The sequence below is a fragment of the Haemaphysalis longicornis genome, unplaced genomic scaffold (assembly GCF_048455015.1).
Source record: "Haemaphysalis longicornis isolate Haplotype H1 unplaced genomic scaffold, Haemaphysalis longicornis Haplotype H1 scaffold_7, whole genome shotgun sequence".
Lineage (NCBI taxonomy): Eukaryota > Metazoa > Arthropoda > Arachnida > Ixodida > Ixodidae > Haemaphysalis > Haemaphysalis longicornis.
Window position 1 is genome coordinate 61,375,831 of NW_027526422.1, and position 19,049 is coordinate 61,394,879.

The 19,049-nt window shown below is 47.4% G+C and overlaps 1 protein-coding gene across 9 annotated transcripts in view; it reads right to left on the reverse strand.

Annotated features, from left to right (window-relative positions):
• Nucleotides 1–518: 518 nt before the first annotated feature.
• The window catches only part of Nsyb (neuronal Synaptobrevin), a 28,515-nt gene continuing 9,984 nt past the window's right edge, over nt 519–19,049 (reverse strand). For 5 of the 9 annotated variants that reach the window (XM_077677540.1, XM_077677542.1, XM_077677539.1 and 2 more), the window contains 3 exons: nt 13,787–13,866; nt 11,697–11,748; nt 519–3,002 (listed from right to left, as the gene is read on the reverse strand). In XM_077677540.1, coding sequence (XP_077533666.1) covers nt 2,956–3,002; nt 11,697–11,748; nt 13,787–13,866 — 179 coding nt within the window. In that variant the 3' untranslated portion in view covers nt 519–2,955. Of the gene's footprint in view, nt 3,003–3,784; nt 4,316–5,406; nt 7,092–11,696; nt 11,749–12,015; nt 12,068–13,786; nt 13,867–19,049 lie in introns of those variants that run through there. The other 4 variants (XM_077677543.1, XM_077677545.1, XM_077677544.1 and 1 more) reach the window with 4 other exon arrangements.

Genomic DNA, 19,049 nt, shown 5'->3' on the forward strand with positions numbered 1-19,049 from the left:
TTTCATGGGGAAACCAAGGCGCGCAGAGGAAGCACGAAATTGGAAGGTTTTTCAGAATGGTAAAAAGCATTCAAGGTCAAAACAGAGTTACGAAACAGAGTTACCGTATGCTGCCTTGACATCTTTAAAATTATTTAGAGGTGCGACAGAGCACTTGCAGTGGGAATTGTAAACGACTGAAAACCAAAATACCACCCCCTCCACCATTACAGAATGCAAATGTAATGCTGTGTATGCTGCAGCTGCAATTCGAATTCACATACTTACCTGGAGCCAAGTTTCAATATACACACAGAAATAGTTTAACGGGACAAACTGATTCAAGACTAGGTTTTACTGGTCCTTTCACGTCCCATTGAGCAACTCCCCATTGCAACGGCAAGGGCTTCAGAGGGGGCGGAAGTGCCATTGGCCAAGGCAATGTCATCACCCCATAAGTTCCATCCCCACCCTGTTTTTAATCAAAAACATGCAGCCTCAAAGGAGGCAAAAATTCACACACACACACACATCCGACAAATGATTCAAAGGCTAGTGCTTTTATTATTCTCTCCCAAGACTATCCTCGCAATATCTTTTAAATAATCAACGTCATCGTAACACCATGCACCAACTCTCACATTCGTCAAAGAAAAACAGAGCAAAATGGTACAACAGAGTGGTACAACAATGTTTACAAAAGGAAAAAAAAAAAGTGTGAAACGAAGAGCGTTGACACCAATCAACCGCGCGACCCTCGAAATAATCCGACCTCGTGAGGGAGAGAGAAATACGTGCATACACACGTGCGCACAAACACGCGCGCTGCATATATGCCTCTATATTTATACACATTTACATGAAATAGTTTTGTTTGTTGTTGTAATTGCAGTTAGCATACGCAGCTATACAGCGGCTGTCAGCGCTTTCAACTCGTGCCGGAGCAGAGACTCCAAAGTGACAAGCAGGTGGAGAGTATGCACAGACGCGCACAGACACACGCACACAGGGGTGAGAGCCAGTCTGAAAAGGGGAACTGCAGAGTTCGGGAACACGTTTTTTTTTTTTTTTGCCGAGGGACACGGCGCACATTAGCTCGCTAGGCAGACGCTTTCCTTTATCGTTAAAGGGGGAGGGGACTACCGACACACGGTCTCGTACCAACGCTCAAATAACAAAACCTTGACAATGCTGCTGCAGTGCGACAACTGGTTTCTCAATCTAGGCAATTAAAGTTAGTGTCCGAAGCCTCGGATTGCAAAAGCACACCACCTTCCAGCGATTTCACATCCGTGCAAGGTCAATGGGCAGGCTCGATCAAAACAGATGCTACAGCGAGCTCATCAATGTATCCTAATAGATGTTGAAACTCCACGAGGGGCGAGACGACCCAAATATGGCTGCCACCAAATGAAGGCCATTGCTCAAAAATATATGGCTCAGAGTGCTGCAACTGCCAGTGAACAAGCAGAGTGTGTTGTCTGTTGCCAAGTTTGCGTTCAAATGCAGTCAAATCTAAGCCACCAGGGTCACCTGCCCACACTGCAGCAGCCCTACTAAAGTGGCCTAACTGCAGAGCGCACACAAACTTGACGTAACCGTACAGCGACATGACCCCCCTAAAGTCGTAGCCTACACATCTGCACACGCAATCATACCCCACTGCTTGCCAAACCCCTACAACTGCGCGTACAATGCCACGCAACCTTTGCCTTCGTCTAAATCCTACTACTCTTCTCGCTGTGCTCAATTCATTGACGGTGTGTACCCTATGCACTAAACTTCACGCATTCTTAAGAAAAACAACAGAGTAAAGGAATGTGGAATGCCGTGTGAACAGCGTGCATACTGCACAGCGTGAAGTATGCAAATGAGATTGGTGAAGCGTAGCGGCCCAAGGCAGTAATTTGCAATTTCTACTACCCACTGAGCCTCCCCTGCTTTTGCAGTGTCCTGCGAATTGACACCACACCTGCTTTTTTTCCAAACTCAATCCTCTAACAAGCCACCTAATAGCATCATTTCCCAAAAGCTCGCCCACCCAGTGAAAACATTTCACGGCTTTCCAGATCTGCTGCAAGCTCAATGCTCTGGGCCTGTACACTAATACACTTTCAACAATGCATCAGGCTGTACGATAGTGCACTTTCAAAAAGGGAGAAAAAAGCGTGTTCCATTCTTTCGTGTCAAAAGTGCCAGCTGCTGAATCGAGGTCCACAGCAAATGATCCAGCCCGGTCTCGCCAAACACTACACAAACAGCAGATATGCAAGCGCGGCTCTCCAACACCCTTCCGCGCACATCCAAGCCATGGACCTCGAGAGCTCTTTGGACCAAAAACAAAATCCTCCCCTCGTAACACTCGTTGCTACATTATTTATGTACACGCAACACAGAGGGGGGGGGAGTCACAGCGCTGGCAGTCTTCGAATAAATACAACTCGGCTCGTGGGTAAACGTGCCAAATCAAGTAGCTCACCCACACACGCACGCATGCATACACACTTGCTGCAAGCAGAAAACCAAGCTCAATGTTCCCACGTCAACTGTGTACACGAAATTCATTGTAAGCCAACAACTGTAGTAGAAGCAGCGGCACAGGGGCTCAAATTTAATACCATGCACTCTAGCCACAATACCTAGTGTTGCTTAGGTGGGATAAAAAAAAAAGAAACCCATGTGGCACTGCAGTCTAGGATCCCCTTTAATTACAAGACAGGCAGCCCTACCCACACTTACAAGCGGAAAAAAAAAAAAGCTAACCACAGCGTTTGAGCTCACAAAAGTCACAAGAGGAGTGTCTGGGAGAATTTTTCAAGGTAGCGCGGTACCCACTGGAAGAAGCAGAAACGAAAAAACAAACCCTGCTGTGTGTTCCACTCCCATGTGTGTAAAGTTGGGGGGAGGGAAGAAGCAAAGAAAGACAGAAAAAAAAAAAAGTTCTGCGGCCTTGATCCATGAGGACAGCGAGGGCGTTTACTTCTTGGCCTTTGTCGACGAGGAGGAGGAGGTCGACGCGTAGACTGCAACAAAACAAAAGAGTGGGGCACAAAACCAAAGCAAGGCACACACCAAGCACACAGAAGAACCCCCTCCCAATTACCCTCGCACTGAAATACATGACTAAGTAATCGTTCATTTTTATCTGCCCCGGAAGCCGCGACATCGCAACAAACGACGGCGCACGTGGCCGCGCAAACTGCAACACACGAAAGCTTTGCAAACAACGTGGAACAAGCCCATTTCGAGGAAATATTCGGTGGGAAAAAAAGGCTTAAGAACAAACTTTGCTTGCCACAGCCAAGCTGTGGCAAGTTATGAATAAATGTGTGGGCTGCAACTATTTTACGGTCTCAAGGGGCTCGACTTCGCCACGACAGCTTGGCAGGTGTAAGCTGCACAAACGTGCAATGCAGAACGGCTCGCATCATTACTCACGTGCGGGAGAGCAGTTCAAACTAATCTCCGATGATAACCAAAGTGATGCTACCCGAGTCCAGTAACCTACAAATGGCAAATGAACTCCGAGGGCGCTAACCACGGTATGGGCAAAGCTTTCCGGGAAAACCAACAACGCAACTCGCTGCCCGGTGCAGCCAGCTTGAGACATTTCCAAAGCAGTGGAAGTTGAGACTCACAGCAACAACCTTGGTCACACAAGTGAGGCCAAATGCTCAGAACAACCACACGTGTTCACGCAATTCAGAGTAATGCCCAAGGTTTAAAACTGAGTGCCCGGCCCTTCTACTTTTTCATGATCAAGCTCTTTCGGGGGGGGGGGGGGGGGGGGGGGGGGGGGGGGGGGGGGCCTCTTTTTCTCAACACTCCAGGCCCATATTTGATGTCTTGCCAAAAATGACCGTGCAAGTGATTGCACCCGCTTGAGTTAACGTATAAGCAGAGTGCCTTATTAACATTTGTTTCGCAACACAATCATGTGACAAAAATGTTACCGAACGCAAGCTTACGGCTGCAGCCAAAGAACAGAAACACAGCTGCACAAAGGTAATGCCGCCACGCACATGAAAATAAAACAAGAAAAAATACAGCTTAACAAACGAAGCAACGCGAATGATGAGCATCATGGTGGGTCGATCCGGTGGAAGATGAATTTCTGTCTCCTCGGGCGACTCCACGGATGCTGCCAGGCAAGGGGAGTACAGGGTGTCGGCCGCACAGCCAGCCTTGTTGTGTAGAGTGCGGCACGATATAACCCGGCCAAACATTTTTTTTTGTCAGCTTTTGTGCAGTGTTGTGCCTCCTCCTCTTCTTTCCTCGGCATCCTTCACTAGTGCTCTTTCTTTCCCCCCTCTGTCTTAGCCCGTCGACGCCCAAACTATGTTTAAGAACGGGGGAGGGTTGGGGAGAACAGGGAAATGAAAAAGAAGGGGAGGAGGGATGAAGACAAAAAAGAAAAAGAACGTTGTAGCAGGAACGGTGAAACCAATGACACCCACTACAACCAATGCCACCAACACCAAACCCCACCCACACATGCTTCTAGTAAATCGTGCCCATTCGCCTGTAAAATACCCAGCTGTAAATACCACATGCACAAAAATCCTTTTAAAAATACAGCAAAGAAAGAGACTAGAGCACTACAAAGGAAATGACCAGCGATTCTTTCTTTCCTCGAGAAACGAGCTCCCAACGTTCAAGTTCCTTTCACAGCATGCACTTGTGCACAGAGAAGCAGCAGTGAATGCCCCACGGCATTTTGCTTCCTCCACTTCCTACCCTTACAGCCAACCAAGCACCCACCTGGTGCTAACAGCCAGCAGAAATTTGTTAACAGAGGATAGAAGTTAGTGGCCGCGAAAAATTATGTGTGAGCTAAGAATTCGCTTTAGCTTTACTTTAAACTGCACGGTCTAATAACGGCAAAAGTGAAAAGTAGGCTACTGAGCGTTTTGAAACAGACCCGAAATCTAATTTCAAAATGGCATCGATGTCCGCTTACTTCTGACATTTGGTTCACCCAATGAAGTCAAGTTTTTGCAACAGTTGTGATTCACTATAAGCAAAACTGCAGCAATTCCAAAAGCTCCCCCTCACAAATCTCAATTTGCCTGTTGTGTGCCATACAAAAACATACCCCATGCTCTAATTACCATTACCATTTACGGTGATAACGTCAAACAACAACAAAAAACAAGAATACACTATTAAGTCAGGCATGCAACAATTTAAGGCCAAACAAACAGACAATAGTGACTAAACAATGACCCATCCTATTCATGCATCGACGTGTATGTCTACCAAACTTCCGCAGTCCAAAAGTGCCAAGCAAAAGAAAGCCGCTGCTACAGAGAAGCTCGAAGAGAAACAGAGAGAAAGAGAATGATGACGGCTCAAATCCAGTGACACCACGGCACAGCATTTCGCGCAACGCTCTCGTCCTCACGACACCAGTCGCAATACACGTGGCTGCCTGAGGACCACGGAACAAGCGTCCATTGAAAAACAAAGCATCCTGCAAAGGCCTGCATCTCTGGGGGGAAGTAAAGACAGACACGAGCGGCAACCCAATCTGACATCCATGTTCACACATACACATGGGCATGTGTAGTATTTTGTCCACACCAACAGCACACCTGCCACAACTTCACACAGCAACGCGAAAAGATCAGCATGAACAGCCAAACATTTTCAAAGCTTGTTCACGCAACACCAAGCAGCAGTCCCGGACAAAGGCAAAAACGGGACAACGTTGTGTTCAGCCAACACGAAAGACGCACACCAAGCAGTAAGCCCACACGCACGCACGCAGGCAGGCACACCACAGGGAGTGAACACAACCAGAAAACGGCGGTTACAGACGTCACTGTCAAAACTGTTTGCGGAGAAATTTCCTCACCGCCTAAGACCTCGCAAATCATCGGAAGGTGCTCGTTACGGGGTGCAGCCACTGTGACCTCTGGTCCTGTGCTCTTTAATGTCATGCAAGACAGGCCCGTGTTACGTTCTACTGTTATACTCAAAAAGCAATGTACAGTGCTTCTCCTGGCCTCAACATCTCCGGCGGCTATCTCCTCTCCGGCCCGAGCACAACCTACACGCGTGCACACACACACCCTCTCTCGGTTGTCTTTGCGGGAACTAGATTATGCACACACTCTAGTTTCGTTATCAGCTTTACAGCTCAGAAAAACAAGGCCTGGGGGGAAAATAAAAGTAAAATGAAGTGATTGTTGCCTTTTTCCACCAGCCTTCTTTGCACAAAACAGGAAAGGTGCGAACGAGTTGAGAACTGCAGCCCGTGAGAGGTGTCGCTCTCGCAAGCTTTGCCGAAGCAAATTACCGTAAGCGAAGGGTGGGGAAACACCACCCACAGTACAGCACCATCTTTTTTTCAAGTTAAGAACTGATAAGTGCCCCCAGTTGTTACGGCTCTAATCAGCCAGGGCAGTGAACATCTCGTAAGAGGGGGGTTCCACAAGAAAATAGTTACAGGCAGCCTCCCCCTCCATTTACTGCAACTCTGCTCGCAAAAGCAGGTGGCATAATGCCCCCAACAGTCTTCATCACAAAAATCGCAACAGTAGTCCTTCCAGAAATCAGCATAGAACCCTCTCAATATGACAACATGTAGGTATAAAGCTGGTCGGAAATAAGAACAATGAAAGCTCATGCAGAAAGAAAAGGCTCCGAGGTTTCTTCATTGCTCAGTCACTTAAAAGCAGCTCAAAGAATATCAGTGAGAAAAGAAAAAGAAATAAAAAGAAAGAAAGAGTTCGAAGCTATTAAAAAAAATCCCAGCAAACGTCCGGCAAATTGAGAACACTGCAACGTACAGTCTTCTCCCCGATTACCCCCGTAGTCCTCGCGACAAACACAGACGGTACAGACTCGCAAGAACTTGACAGGTCACTCAAAGGTGAGCCTGACGCAAGATAAGACAGTCCGAGCAAAGTTTGGGGAGGAAAACAATACGACAAACAAGTTTCACAAAAGCAAGAAGCAACATCGCCCGAAGAACGCAGACCACGGAGGAGAAGGAGAAGAAGATGAAGAGGAGAAGAAAGCAGAAGAAGAGGAGGAGCTCTGTTGCGAGCTTCTCGGGGTGCTCCCTGGGCGTTGGGGAACCACCACCTCTTATGTCATGAACCACGCTGCGCGCACGGCCACAACGCGACAGAGCATTGCGAGGGGTGGTAGGGCAGCAAATGGAGGAGGGAAAGAGAGAAGAGGTGGAGAGAGAGAGACAGGTGGAGACAGTTATAGGCGCGCAGACAGGGAGAGGCGACATGTGAAAAACCTAGCATAAGTGACCGAGTGCGACTAATTTGGCTAGGCTGCAGAACTGAAAAGTAATCCAAGGTTTCCTGGCACTTATGCAGCCACTTAGAAAGAAAAATTGTTTTGGGGCAGCAATGCTTTTGCTAAAAAAAAAATTAAAGCCGTTCCAGTCAGTGTGAAAGCTGACGGAAGTGCAGAGCCGTGATTCGCCATAATGGGCTGTAGCGCCGTTATCCACTCACTGCAACCACCCAAAACATTTCGAATTTCCTGCCTTCCCAGTGCTCGCACACCCCCTGCCTGAAACTGCGCCAGTGGGAGTTGTGTTCTTTTTGTTCTTGCTTTTCCCCCCCGCACGTGCCGGCATTGCACTGCCACTTTTTTTTGCTTATTATCACAAAAATCAACCCAACGAGCGTTCCTGACTAAATGAACACGAGCGCTGCCGGTTAATTACGTATATTTTGCCTCAAATGTTCCTAGTTTTCTTTGTGCTAAGCAACAAGGAGATATATGATAAGCGCCAGCGGTTCACGAGTTTCGAACGCGTACGACTATATATAAACCGCTTGGCTTTCGAAGCCTCTGGGTTACGCCGCGACGACAGCCGCTACAACGGGACGCCGTGTGGCTCCACTTGGGTCCAGCAAGTGAGCTACGACGACAAGGCGAGCCCCTAAAGTTCTCTGCACCTAAAAAGTTGTGGGGATTTTGCCCGCCAAATCTACACGTGGGCTATGAGGCATGTCATAGCGGAGGCCTCTGGATTAATTTTGACTGCCTCGGGGTCTTTAATGTGCCCCAAAATCTCAACACAGGGCCATTTTTGTTTTTCGCTTTCCTCAGAAAACGATCGCCGTGGCCAGGATCGAACCAGCCCCAATTTGAGTCCGGTTGACATTAAAACCGGGGGGGGGGGGGGGCCTTCAGACTGAAGAGTTCCTGCTTTTAAGTAAGTGATTTCATTTAAAGTTGGGCCTTCTCGTCCTGTCTGTTGCCTTCCTTTTCCTGTGGAACACCACCGCTCTACACGAATACATGGCTTTCCCGTACTCTAGCTAGGCCATACTGCCTTCCAAATAGCAGTAGCCGAACATTAGCCCAAGCAGGGCAGCCATGCGCTCTTTTGCAGAAACACACGCACCTCAGCTCGCAAAAGATGCCGTCAAAAACCTCAACGCCGCCAGAGTGGGAAAATTTAAACTAATTCTAAAAGTGAAGTGCCTAGTCTGACCACTGGAGTGCATTAGGTGCACGAGAAACGACTACAACATGTAAAAATTGGCAATATAAAGCATTGACCATTGGCGATCGATTTGAATAGGTGTGGTAACGAAAAAGTTAAGAACGTGTCACGTTCCAAAGTTTACCTAATGCCCCACAATGTCTCCTGGTCGCCTACAACCCAGACTGCCCTCTGCACTTCTAATTTGCTCAACCCCGCCAAAACGAACCTGCATTCTGCAAAGCCGCACTGTCATTGCTTAAGAGACGTGGCTCCCTTGGTGCACTGATGCCGTGAGATTCACTGCTTCTATATGTATCTTGCAGTGAAGCAAGCAAAGATGGGGGTATCTATGTGAATACTATTTCCAGTTCACACGCAAGACTGCGCAGATAGTAGCAGAAAGCTTTTTGCATGCCCCGAAACAATGACTATCAAGTGTCAACTACAGAAATATAACATTAACTTGACCCAAGACGAATTCTAGACCACTCGGCTCTTCCCAGATCAAAAAATGCACTTGTCAAAAATCCAAAACGTGAAAATTGGTAGCCAGAATGCGAGAAACATGCAGAGTAGAAAAAGTGAAAAGGATTGGAACAGTGCTCAGTGTTGTGCAGTTCCAGTGATTAAAAAGGAGGGTACAATATGCAACTAGCATGCTCTACTCATTTCTACAGGATCCAGCTAAAGGTCTGACGCACTACTCAAGCAATGAAGAAGATGCAAAAAGACCCCACCGAAAAAACAATGAATGAATTGAGTACAGCCACAGCAGGGCCTACTTGGAAGTACGCAGAGCCAAGCTCAACTCCTAAAAAAGGATACTGCTTTTAAAACCATGCTATACTCTCGGAGAAAAAAAAAAAAAAAAAAAAGCATTCACCTTTCGCACCATAGCCAGCTAGATGTCGAAAATGCAGTCATTTTCCAGCTCTATAGCTGGTCATTGCAAAGCCGTAGTATTTTTGTACTGAGTGCTAAAATGGGCCTGCTTGTGCAAGCATACGACTATCATATTTCCTTAAATGTGAACCCCACACCCAGTTTTTCCGCTGAACTATCAGGCTATGAAGTTGCACAGAGCATTCTAGCTCTGATTATAAGCCTTAAATGAGCGCTACCTAGAGGGAACACGGTTGGTGAGACAAGACAAGCGATGTTGACAATTATTTGTTAACCCTTTGAGTGTCACGGCCGTACATGTACGGCATCGGCAAACAATTTCAAAATGGTCAATGACGTACATGTACGGCATTGCTTGTATTTTAAAAAAGTGCGCCTTATTCGCCAACTTCTCTTGCTTGGCATGTGCTGCCACACTTCGGAAATACGTGAAAATTTTTTCTTGCGCCAATAGCTCTTTTTATTTTTTTATGATTTACTTCAGCGGCGCGCCGGCTATCGCTTGCACATCCGCTAAGAGGGGGCGTGCTGGGTATTGCTCTCGCTTCTTGCGCCTGCCACAGACCAAGGTCGCCTGCGAAACTGATGAGGCTCTTTTCTCCTTTTTTTTTTTCTATTTTATGGGCGGTGCGCCGTCTATCACTCCCGCATCCGGCCGCGCGTGCCCACGCACGCAGCGGCTGGTTTCGGTATCGTCCTCCGGGCGCTTCCCGCTTTTTGCGCCCGCGAAACTGATGCCCATCCGATTTTGATTCACTTGTTACTCTTGTCACTTGTTGGCTTGTTACTCTTTCGCTTTTATTTAGAATTTTTCTTATGTTACTCATGAATAAACCACATATATGTAACAACACAAATGATTTTTTTGTCACTTTATGGTCACCCTAAAAAAATTACGATAGTTTTTTCTCGAAATAGATTCATCCGAAGAATTTAAATCAGCAATAAAAAAAAACCGACCCTGGTGGGTCGCATTTGGCAAAAAAATCGACCCTCAAAGGGTTAAGTGGTATAGCAATAAAATAGATAAAAGCTCCCTTCCCGTTAGAGTGGTGCAACTACACGCACATTTGTTTCACATCTGATGCAACAAAGCGGCGATACGCCCACTGCAATAAGCGACAGGAAGACGCACTACAGCTGTTTCGCACAGCTGTTGCGGTTGAAAATTGCGGTCGATTCATCAAGTCCAGTTGCAGTAATTGACAGCAAGGTGTCAAGTAGCAATCGTACTATGGCATGCATGCGCGCAACACTTCCACAAAACAAAGCATGCTGCAAGGCCTCACAACACGTGCGACGTGCCTAGCAAGTTGACTTTTCGCAGCCAAAACTCTCCAGACTTGTCAGCGAGGCAGCCATGTTTGTGCTGGAAATGTTCACACTTCCAGATGGGCCGAAAAACATTGGTGCTCCGTTGCATTAGTTTTATGTGATAGGAAATCGCTGATGTCGGCAACAAAGCCCACATCTGGTTAAAAGACTAGCTTGCCACAAAGTGTCCAATGAAAGCCCTAGGAGCAAACATGTTTACGAGCCTCAAGAGACTTGCAGCTAAGAGTGGCAGGAACAGAGGATGGTGTGCAATTAAATTCAAGAAAGTGTGAGATTTGTTTTACTGTGCTCTAGGATTTAATAAGAATTTGTGATTGTATGTTTGCACAAAGATGGGATGCAGCATAGTTATGGAGCTGCGTGCCATAGAGCGAAGCTCGAGAGCTTTCTTCAATAAATCAAAATGTGTGCGAAGTGCAAACTGCCAGCTGCCACCCCCTTGTTACTTGTTTTATATGAGTGAATAAAAACAGGGTGTAAATTTTAACTTACTAACTGAATACATGATATGCATAAAACAATGTGGCTTCTCGTACGCACTTGTGAAACGTAACCCCTTCAAGAGCTAACAACCCTCCCAACCCAACTTGGACACGGAATTTGTGAATGTGTGTGTGGTGTGGGGGTACTGGGAGTAAGGAAAGGTCCTCAGAGAATTCACACAGAAACATGTGGAAAGGTAAATCCTTGTTGATTTTCACTAAAAAAGGACAGCAACGGTTACCCGTAGGTAAAAACAGACAGTACACAAATTGACAGAACACAAAATAATGCCAACAGAACGCAACACAAAATGCTGAAAGCAGGTACCAGGCTCTGCCGTAGGCATTTTAACCTGGTCAACCAACATTTTGCATCGTACCTCATAAACCACAAAAAGAAGAGGTGATCAAAAACGGAAAACAAAGGGACGATATAACAGCTTTCTAGAATTCAAACAAAAAATGTCGCAGCGACAACAAATCAAGAAAGCACCAAGTAAAGGCCAACCAAAGAAAACAAAAGGGCTTACCGATAATGATAATTATAATGATCGCAATGACCCCGATTAAGATGGCCCACATCTGAAAGTCGCAAAACAGAAGGGGGAAAAAAATTCCTTTAGAACATCGCACGTGCACCCTGCCGCAACAGAGGAAACAATAGAATGTCAAATGAACAAGACGCCCTCCCCACAACACCCCACACACCTCCAGCTGCAAATCTGCTACACCTGCCTGGCAGCAAAGTGAGGAGAGTCTTGAGAGAAAAGGGACAGACATGCAAAGAAGTGCAGAGGAGGGAGGCCAGCCGGCTGGCTCATGCAGACTGATGCAAACTGGTATACTCACCAATTATAATCACTACAATGACTACGCCAATCCCCACCATAATGGCAATCATCTGCACGCATTACCCCAAAGACAGGTAGCAGCAAAGAGAGGAGGGACAGAAAGGGAAGGAGGAGGGGTAGAAGAAGACATGTTAGTCGGGTCCTCTCCCAGCCACAAGTGCGAAGGATGATGCCTGTTTGAAGCCCTCAAGCATGGGACTCAATGGCACGGACTGGCAGTTAAGGCTGAAAGTTGGGCTAGTTGGCGCTGACTTGGAAGCAAGTGTCCCGTCTACTTCTTTCTAGGTCCCTGCCTGTTTTTCGCTGGCAGAATGGTTCCAAGTTACGGACTGGCAGGCTTCACGGCCACACAGACTGTGGCACATTCCCCAAGCACGGCAGAAGGGTTAGCGGCTGCCACTCGCACTAAAAATCTGGTTTTGAACAAACTGAGGCGACCCTTGGGCTATTTACAATTTCTTGAGGTAGCTTGAAGCACAAACTGCTGTTTTTTGGCCTAGAGTATATGCAAACTGAAAACCAAATAAGAGTGAAATATGAAGTTTCAATAAAAATATTTTTTTAGGTTATATATTTTATTTATTATATTACAAATGTGATATTTTCTACAGAGGTTTACATGTTGCTTGTTTGTGAAAAGCCAAACACTGTGATGCAACAAGCTAGGATGTTGCAGTTACCTTCCGCACTCGCTCTGAGATATGGTTCGTGTGGCAACGGGCTCGAAATTGTTGTAATTGCTTCGTTTATTTTGTACAGAGCATCGTGCTCACTGTTTTAGATTGTACCAAAATCTGTGGTGCTCCATTTGCTGCGCCATTAAGAACAGGAGCATAAACAAGGAATTTAAAAAACACGCACGCACGCACGAGGTCAAGGCCTGTCCAGTCATTGCCGTTGTACCCTAGTGTCCCAAACAGGAAAGGGAGCTCTAATACGCTTTCAAGGAAGCCTAAGGCTATGCACATGACGTGAAATTTTATCTGAATGGCTGTACGCACGATGGCATTAGCTTCAAAAACAGTTTTTATGCATGCCGTGTAGACAGCAGCATTAACAGGCACCACTTCCAACCAGTCTCTAAAAATAATGCAAGTATAATAGACTGAGGGAATGCCTCGAAAAAGTGAGTCCCCTAGGTGTAGAGCAGTGCTTTATACTCCGCCCAAAACGTGCCTATCTATCGACTCCAGCTAAGACACAGAAATGTGCAGAAATGTAAGGTAAACTGAGTCGCTGTGTTTGAGAAAGATAGCCAGTGTGAAAAGATAAGTTGGGATTTGAACCCAGAGCCTCTGTACACAAGCCTTGATACCACGGAGGCATGCAGATATTTCGCATTCGTAACCGATGATGAAGTATATCTACATGTCATGCGCATAGCACTAGTCTCCAGGAAAGTTTTCGGAGCTGTTCATGTTTCTCGAAGTGCATAAGCTATATTCTTCTATCTGCTGTCCTTCTTTGCAGATGACTTTCCGAGCGTCTGCCCTTTGACCTGGTGCATGTGGGATGCGTTTCAGGCTCCCTGGAGTTCCTTTCGTGCAAGACTCTGGACAACAGGGTCCCCCCCAAGGTTCATAAGCTGAATGTGGAAAAAAAATTTCGCCATCGGCCAGCCGATTCCCTGCGCTGCACTTGAAACTTCCGTATGCAGAGCTTTGACATGAGTATTTGTCACCGAAGCGAACTCAAACTGCTCAGCTCACACTCCAGTAGAAATGCAAAAGGGCATGAAGAAGGGAACAGGCCCGTGGTTGCTCTCTCACCTTGCAGTTTTTCCACCAGAACTTCCTCTTCAGCTTTCCAGCCTGCTGCTCAAACTGTGAAGCGCCCTGCTGCAACGCATCTGTTGGCAGCAGGGACGGCAAGGGGGGAGGTACGGGACAAAAAAGGCAACATCAAAGAGGGTCACGCAAGCATAACGTCCAATCCTTTCTATTTCTATCCAAGATTAATGTACGTGCCTGTAATAATCCAATCCTAAGCCCGAAAAAAAAATAGAAATTGAGGGGGCACATTTTGCCAGCTGAAACGTGCTTATACTGTCCGAAACATTTTGATGCTCCCAGTTAGCTGCGTAGGATGTTTTGTACAGCAGCTGCAAAAAACGAAAAAAAAAAAAAAAAAAAAAGTCTACTGCCATTAATATAATTTAGTGGCTAAGCGAAACAACATTCGACAATAATGTCAGATATTAAGGTACACCTCTGGAACCCATAAAGAAAAAATTACCTGCCCGATTTTCATCAAGTAAGCAAAATATTCCCTGTGAAGCACAGCTCGACTATAGACCGTCTACAGAGCGGAGGCCTGGGCGCAGCCATGTTGGGCAATCTGACGTCACTCAGCATTGCTGGCCTTTTCGGACGCGTTTCTCACCGTGCACCCCCTCCACCGTCTACGTCGACGCTGCGAGATATAGGACCCGTGAAGCTTATGCGGTAGCGGTCATTAATGGTCCTGACGCCCCTCTGCTTGCTTCGCTTACTCTGTACACTAACTCCCCGGCGACCGCGGAAGAGGCGGCAGTAGCCCTAGCCTTCACCCTCAGGCCGCCCCCCTCCATCGTAATCTCCGATTCCAAAACGGCCGTTCAAAATTTCGCCAAAGGAATGATCTCGCCTTTGGCCCTCAAAATCCTTCTTCAAAATTCTCCCACCACCCCAGTCGAGCTGGTATGGACTCCGGCCCATACGGGTGTGGGGGGGAACGAGGCAGCACACAGGGCCGCTCGAGAGCTCACCGTCCGAGCCTTGAGCCCTTCCACGGAGTCCTATCAGCCCGCGACAGACTCGTTACCTTCAACGATATAACCTTGCACTACCGCCTCTCCCGCCGCCAACTACCCCTAGCCGCTCCGACCTTCTCCAACGAAGAGGAACGCCTATGGCGACTCACCCAGACACACGTACTCCCCTGCCGATATCGACTTCACCTAATCTACCCTTCTTTGTACCCCACCCCTTTGTGCCCCGACTGCGGGTCCCTCGATACGCAAGACCACTGCATGTGGCAGTGCCCCCAAAACCCATTCCCCCCTTTCACAGACGGAGAGCACTGGGCGAAGGCGTTGTGCAGCTCGGACTGTGAGGTCCGGGCTAAGGTCATCCAGCGAGCTGCAATGGTCACCGGCCGGTTACCACCGCCGGTCACCCACCACCCAGACTAGCCCAATGGGGCTCAAATAAAGTTTCTCTCTCTCTCTCTCTCTCTCACCGTGGCCTTCAATGGGCCAGGACACATCGGCGAGAGCCAGAGCGGCTTTATGGGTGAATTGTGCAGTTATTTTGGAGTGTCACTGAACAAGGACTGACTAGATGTGTCGATATTGTGTGCCAACCTTCACACACTACTTAGTCTCAAAAAAATGGCCCATAAAGCTTCGTAAAGTGCTGTTCTGACTCGCACCCTTTGCCAAACTCTTGTTCACACGCTTCATAGCTGTTTGACAGCATTTTTTTCTATGTCTACGTACACAGCTGCCACGTATATCGGGGGTGCCAACCTGCGGCCCATGAAACGCACGCAGGGAAGTATATTGCGCGGCCGCCCCTGGCAGGACGTCAGAACCCCCCTTCTCCTTGTCACGCCTGAAGGCTGACATGGCAATTCTAACCTCAAACGGAGTTGGACAGGAACAAAGCTAGATTGCTTCCAGTAGGGAAAGCTTCCCATCTTGTGGGGATATTAATTGGGACTACTCCCAATTACGCGAGCATGCTAGCCCGCGATTCCCTCTCCTCGAGGGGCAAGGATAGCCCCTCACGCCCTCTCCCTGTAAGGAGTACAAGTTGACCAATGTGCGCTGGTCAGTGGGCCACGTGGGGCATGACGTCGGCAGTGGGTGCGCACTTCAGTCTTACCCAGGAGAGACTGACCGGGTGCCGGCTCCGACGGGTATTATGCTCGCTTGCCTCAGTTTAAGCGGCCATCATTTTCTCACTTGCGTGAGGTTGGCGAACGTACAAAGAGTTGGATTTGCATGCGCCCTCTGGCTTCGCGTTCCCTGCTTGCGCAAGTGATTTGAGTTGTTATTGGTTGCTCGGTCAGGCTGGTGGTCGGTTCCGGTCCCATTTGGGGCCCATAACCCGCAGCGCTTCGATAGCTTACGCCACTGGACTAACAGCTGCTGATTACCTGCCCTGCGCGTCTGGCGTGTGGCTTGATGCGTACAGTCGGCCCCTCTCTGTCACAGGGCAGGAGTGTCATACAAGGGCTGGTCGCTGCACCGTGGAATACCCGGAATAAAATCCAGTTCCGAGGAGCTACTTTGTCTTCTTAAAGTGAATGTACATGCATGGGGAAGGCCGCCGCAGCCGTTTACAGCTTGGCTCGCTCGAACCCATGGTGGGCACCTCGGCAGGCTGCATTGCACTGCACAGGTGAGGCCCACAATCTTTACACCTAGCCAGATAACATCTTCACTTCCTTTCTGTGCACCGGTCCACAAAGCCCCACCTCCCCCCCGCCCTTATCTGCCATCTGGCCCTTGCCAAATTGGCTTCATTCAACTCAGCCCTCCACCTCAAAAGGACCCCCTCCGATAAAACGAAACAGCTTTGAGCCGCTGCTTGCCACACTTGTATCTCATGAGCATGTACGATTCGTTCGCACACTATTATTAACAGAGTTGGAAGTTACGTCGACGATGCAGCCTCCGGCGCAATGCAACTGCTGCTACGGCTTGGCTCTGGTTGCACCAACGTGCGTAATATAGGCCTGCAGTGTGGTGAAACACATGTACTCTTTACTGAAGCCAGGTTTCTGCACTGCTCACGAGTAGGAAGGATGGGTTAGCGGCAGCGCCTAACGGCGAGGCTCCGGGGACACTGGCAGCGCTATGAAAGGCATTAGGTGCACTTAAGGTAATGCACAACCATATATTTTACGCCGTGGAAAAGCTGATATGCGCTAGCGAAAACTAGAAAAGGATCTGGGAGCCACCGCCCCAATCGGCTAGCTTAAGCAGCCCGGCTGACTTGTTTCGCCGCGACGACACGTACGCAACGCGTAAACACAACTGGAGGCATGCTTTAGAACAAGCGTTGCGAGGCAGATTGGAGTGGACTACACTTCGCTTGCCAGCAGCCTTCCGTTACGACCTGAAAAAGTCACCCTTGCCGATGTTCTTGGAACAAAACCTTTCCATAGGAAAGTGGCGATTCAGCGCAGTATGGTCTCCGTGTTGCACTCACTGTGCGGAAAGTGGTGCATTGTGAAAGGTCGCAAACATGGACAGTCTGTGAATTAGGTTGCGGCCAGTGAGACTCGCATGGAAACACGTCCCAAACCTTCAGATCTCAATTGCAGCTGGTTCATCCTACAACGGCGAAGTTTCCCCCCTTGACTTCCAAATTTTCAAGCTTCCCACTTCGCTGAGCACCATATGGCAGCCTAGGGTGGAAAACTGAAGCTCCTTCGTGATAAAGGCCAGTCATGCCGAGTGCAGCGCTAGCATCACCTGTCGAGGGGCAGCCCAACCGCTCGCTGTAAACGGTCTAGAGAAGAGCTATGCAGATATTAAAAGGTCTGCATTATACGTAAGCCTTCATTGCAACAGTTAATGGCATCGCCAGCCCAATTTTTACTACATGCCAGGTTAATACAGTGACCTCCTACTGCAGCTGCAGTCAAATGTTTCTAGAGCGAATTCCTACAAAAAAAAAAAAAGGATCTGTAAAAGGTTCAAAAGAAAAAAAATTTGACAATATTAAGGTTTTCAATTTCTTGTTACGTGTTAATAAAATTTACATATTTGGGATGCCATTCTTTTTAAAGAAAAGAGTTGAACAGACGCAGTTTTTTTTTACACGTGTGTCATTCAAGATTTATGGCAGCCACCAGAAATTGCAATAGCCACAGCAATTTGCAAAACCAACAAAGATTTCAATATTCTTTTATGCATTACTTGAATAAATGAAACTTTGAATAAAGCCCAATCATATTTGATGTCCCAAAAAAAAAAAGAACATTTATACAGTGAGCAAGACCAGGCAAAAAATTTGGGTTTCCGTGATATGTATGGAAATGCACATTTTAATGCCTCACACACTTGCTGCCTTTGTAATACCTTTCCTAGTGAGAACCAAGTCCTACAACTGGACATAAAAAACATCTCTCGCGTTAGAGTTACCTCCGTTTCAGTAATGCTGAAAGAATACTTTCTCCATTACATACACTATCGATTCCTATTTGACCTTGAACGACTGCTTTATTTAATACAGCTGTACTAAGGGGTTCTAGCATTTGTTCGCTGTATGAGATGGGCTTCAAGACCAAGAACCAGAGGTACTATTTCCTGCCATGCTGGTATTGCACCACTCGTTAAATCTTTCCCGACAATTTTACCAGGTTCTGCTATCCCAAAAGTGTCGAATTACGAAGAATGATGCGAATAAAAGGCAATTCAAAGGCAGCACTATGGGAATACTGACATTCCTTGAAGGCACTTCTATTCACACAAAATAAGAGTGCCACGTTAAACACACTTTTGATCCAGTGGCGATTTTTTTTTTTTAATACCGAGACATATATGAAAAGACAAGCTCTGTGCGAGACAATGGAAAGAAAGGAGGACAACATAAAGGAGAAGACACAAAAAGCGAACTTAAAAGGAAACTGCTCTGTCACGGCAAACATGGAAACACACGATACAAGGGGCAGGGCTGAAGAGGGGGGAAGGGGCAAGCACTCACGAGACATGTTAAGAAAATCATGCCCAGGCACAAAAGCTGTAAACGCCTCACATGCAAACTCCCAAGAGGGTAGAAAGCTCGCGTGACTTTATCGGCCGGCACATTGGGTACTATGAGAGACTGCCACCAACATCAAGTCGTGCACAGAGAAGCAAAAACCCAACCCTCACACCCGCTGGACAAGAGTAGCGACTGTTCTGGACCCCCCTGCATGTTTATCTCTGCACAGAGTAAAAACACTAAACCCTCAGCCTTAAGTTAGAGTTAAAACACAACAAAAATTACCCGTAAGCAACTGTTACATCACCTCCCCGAACGCTGCGTAACAGAAACG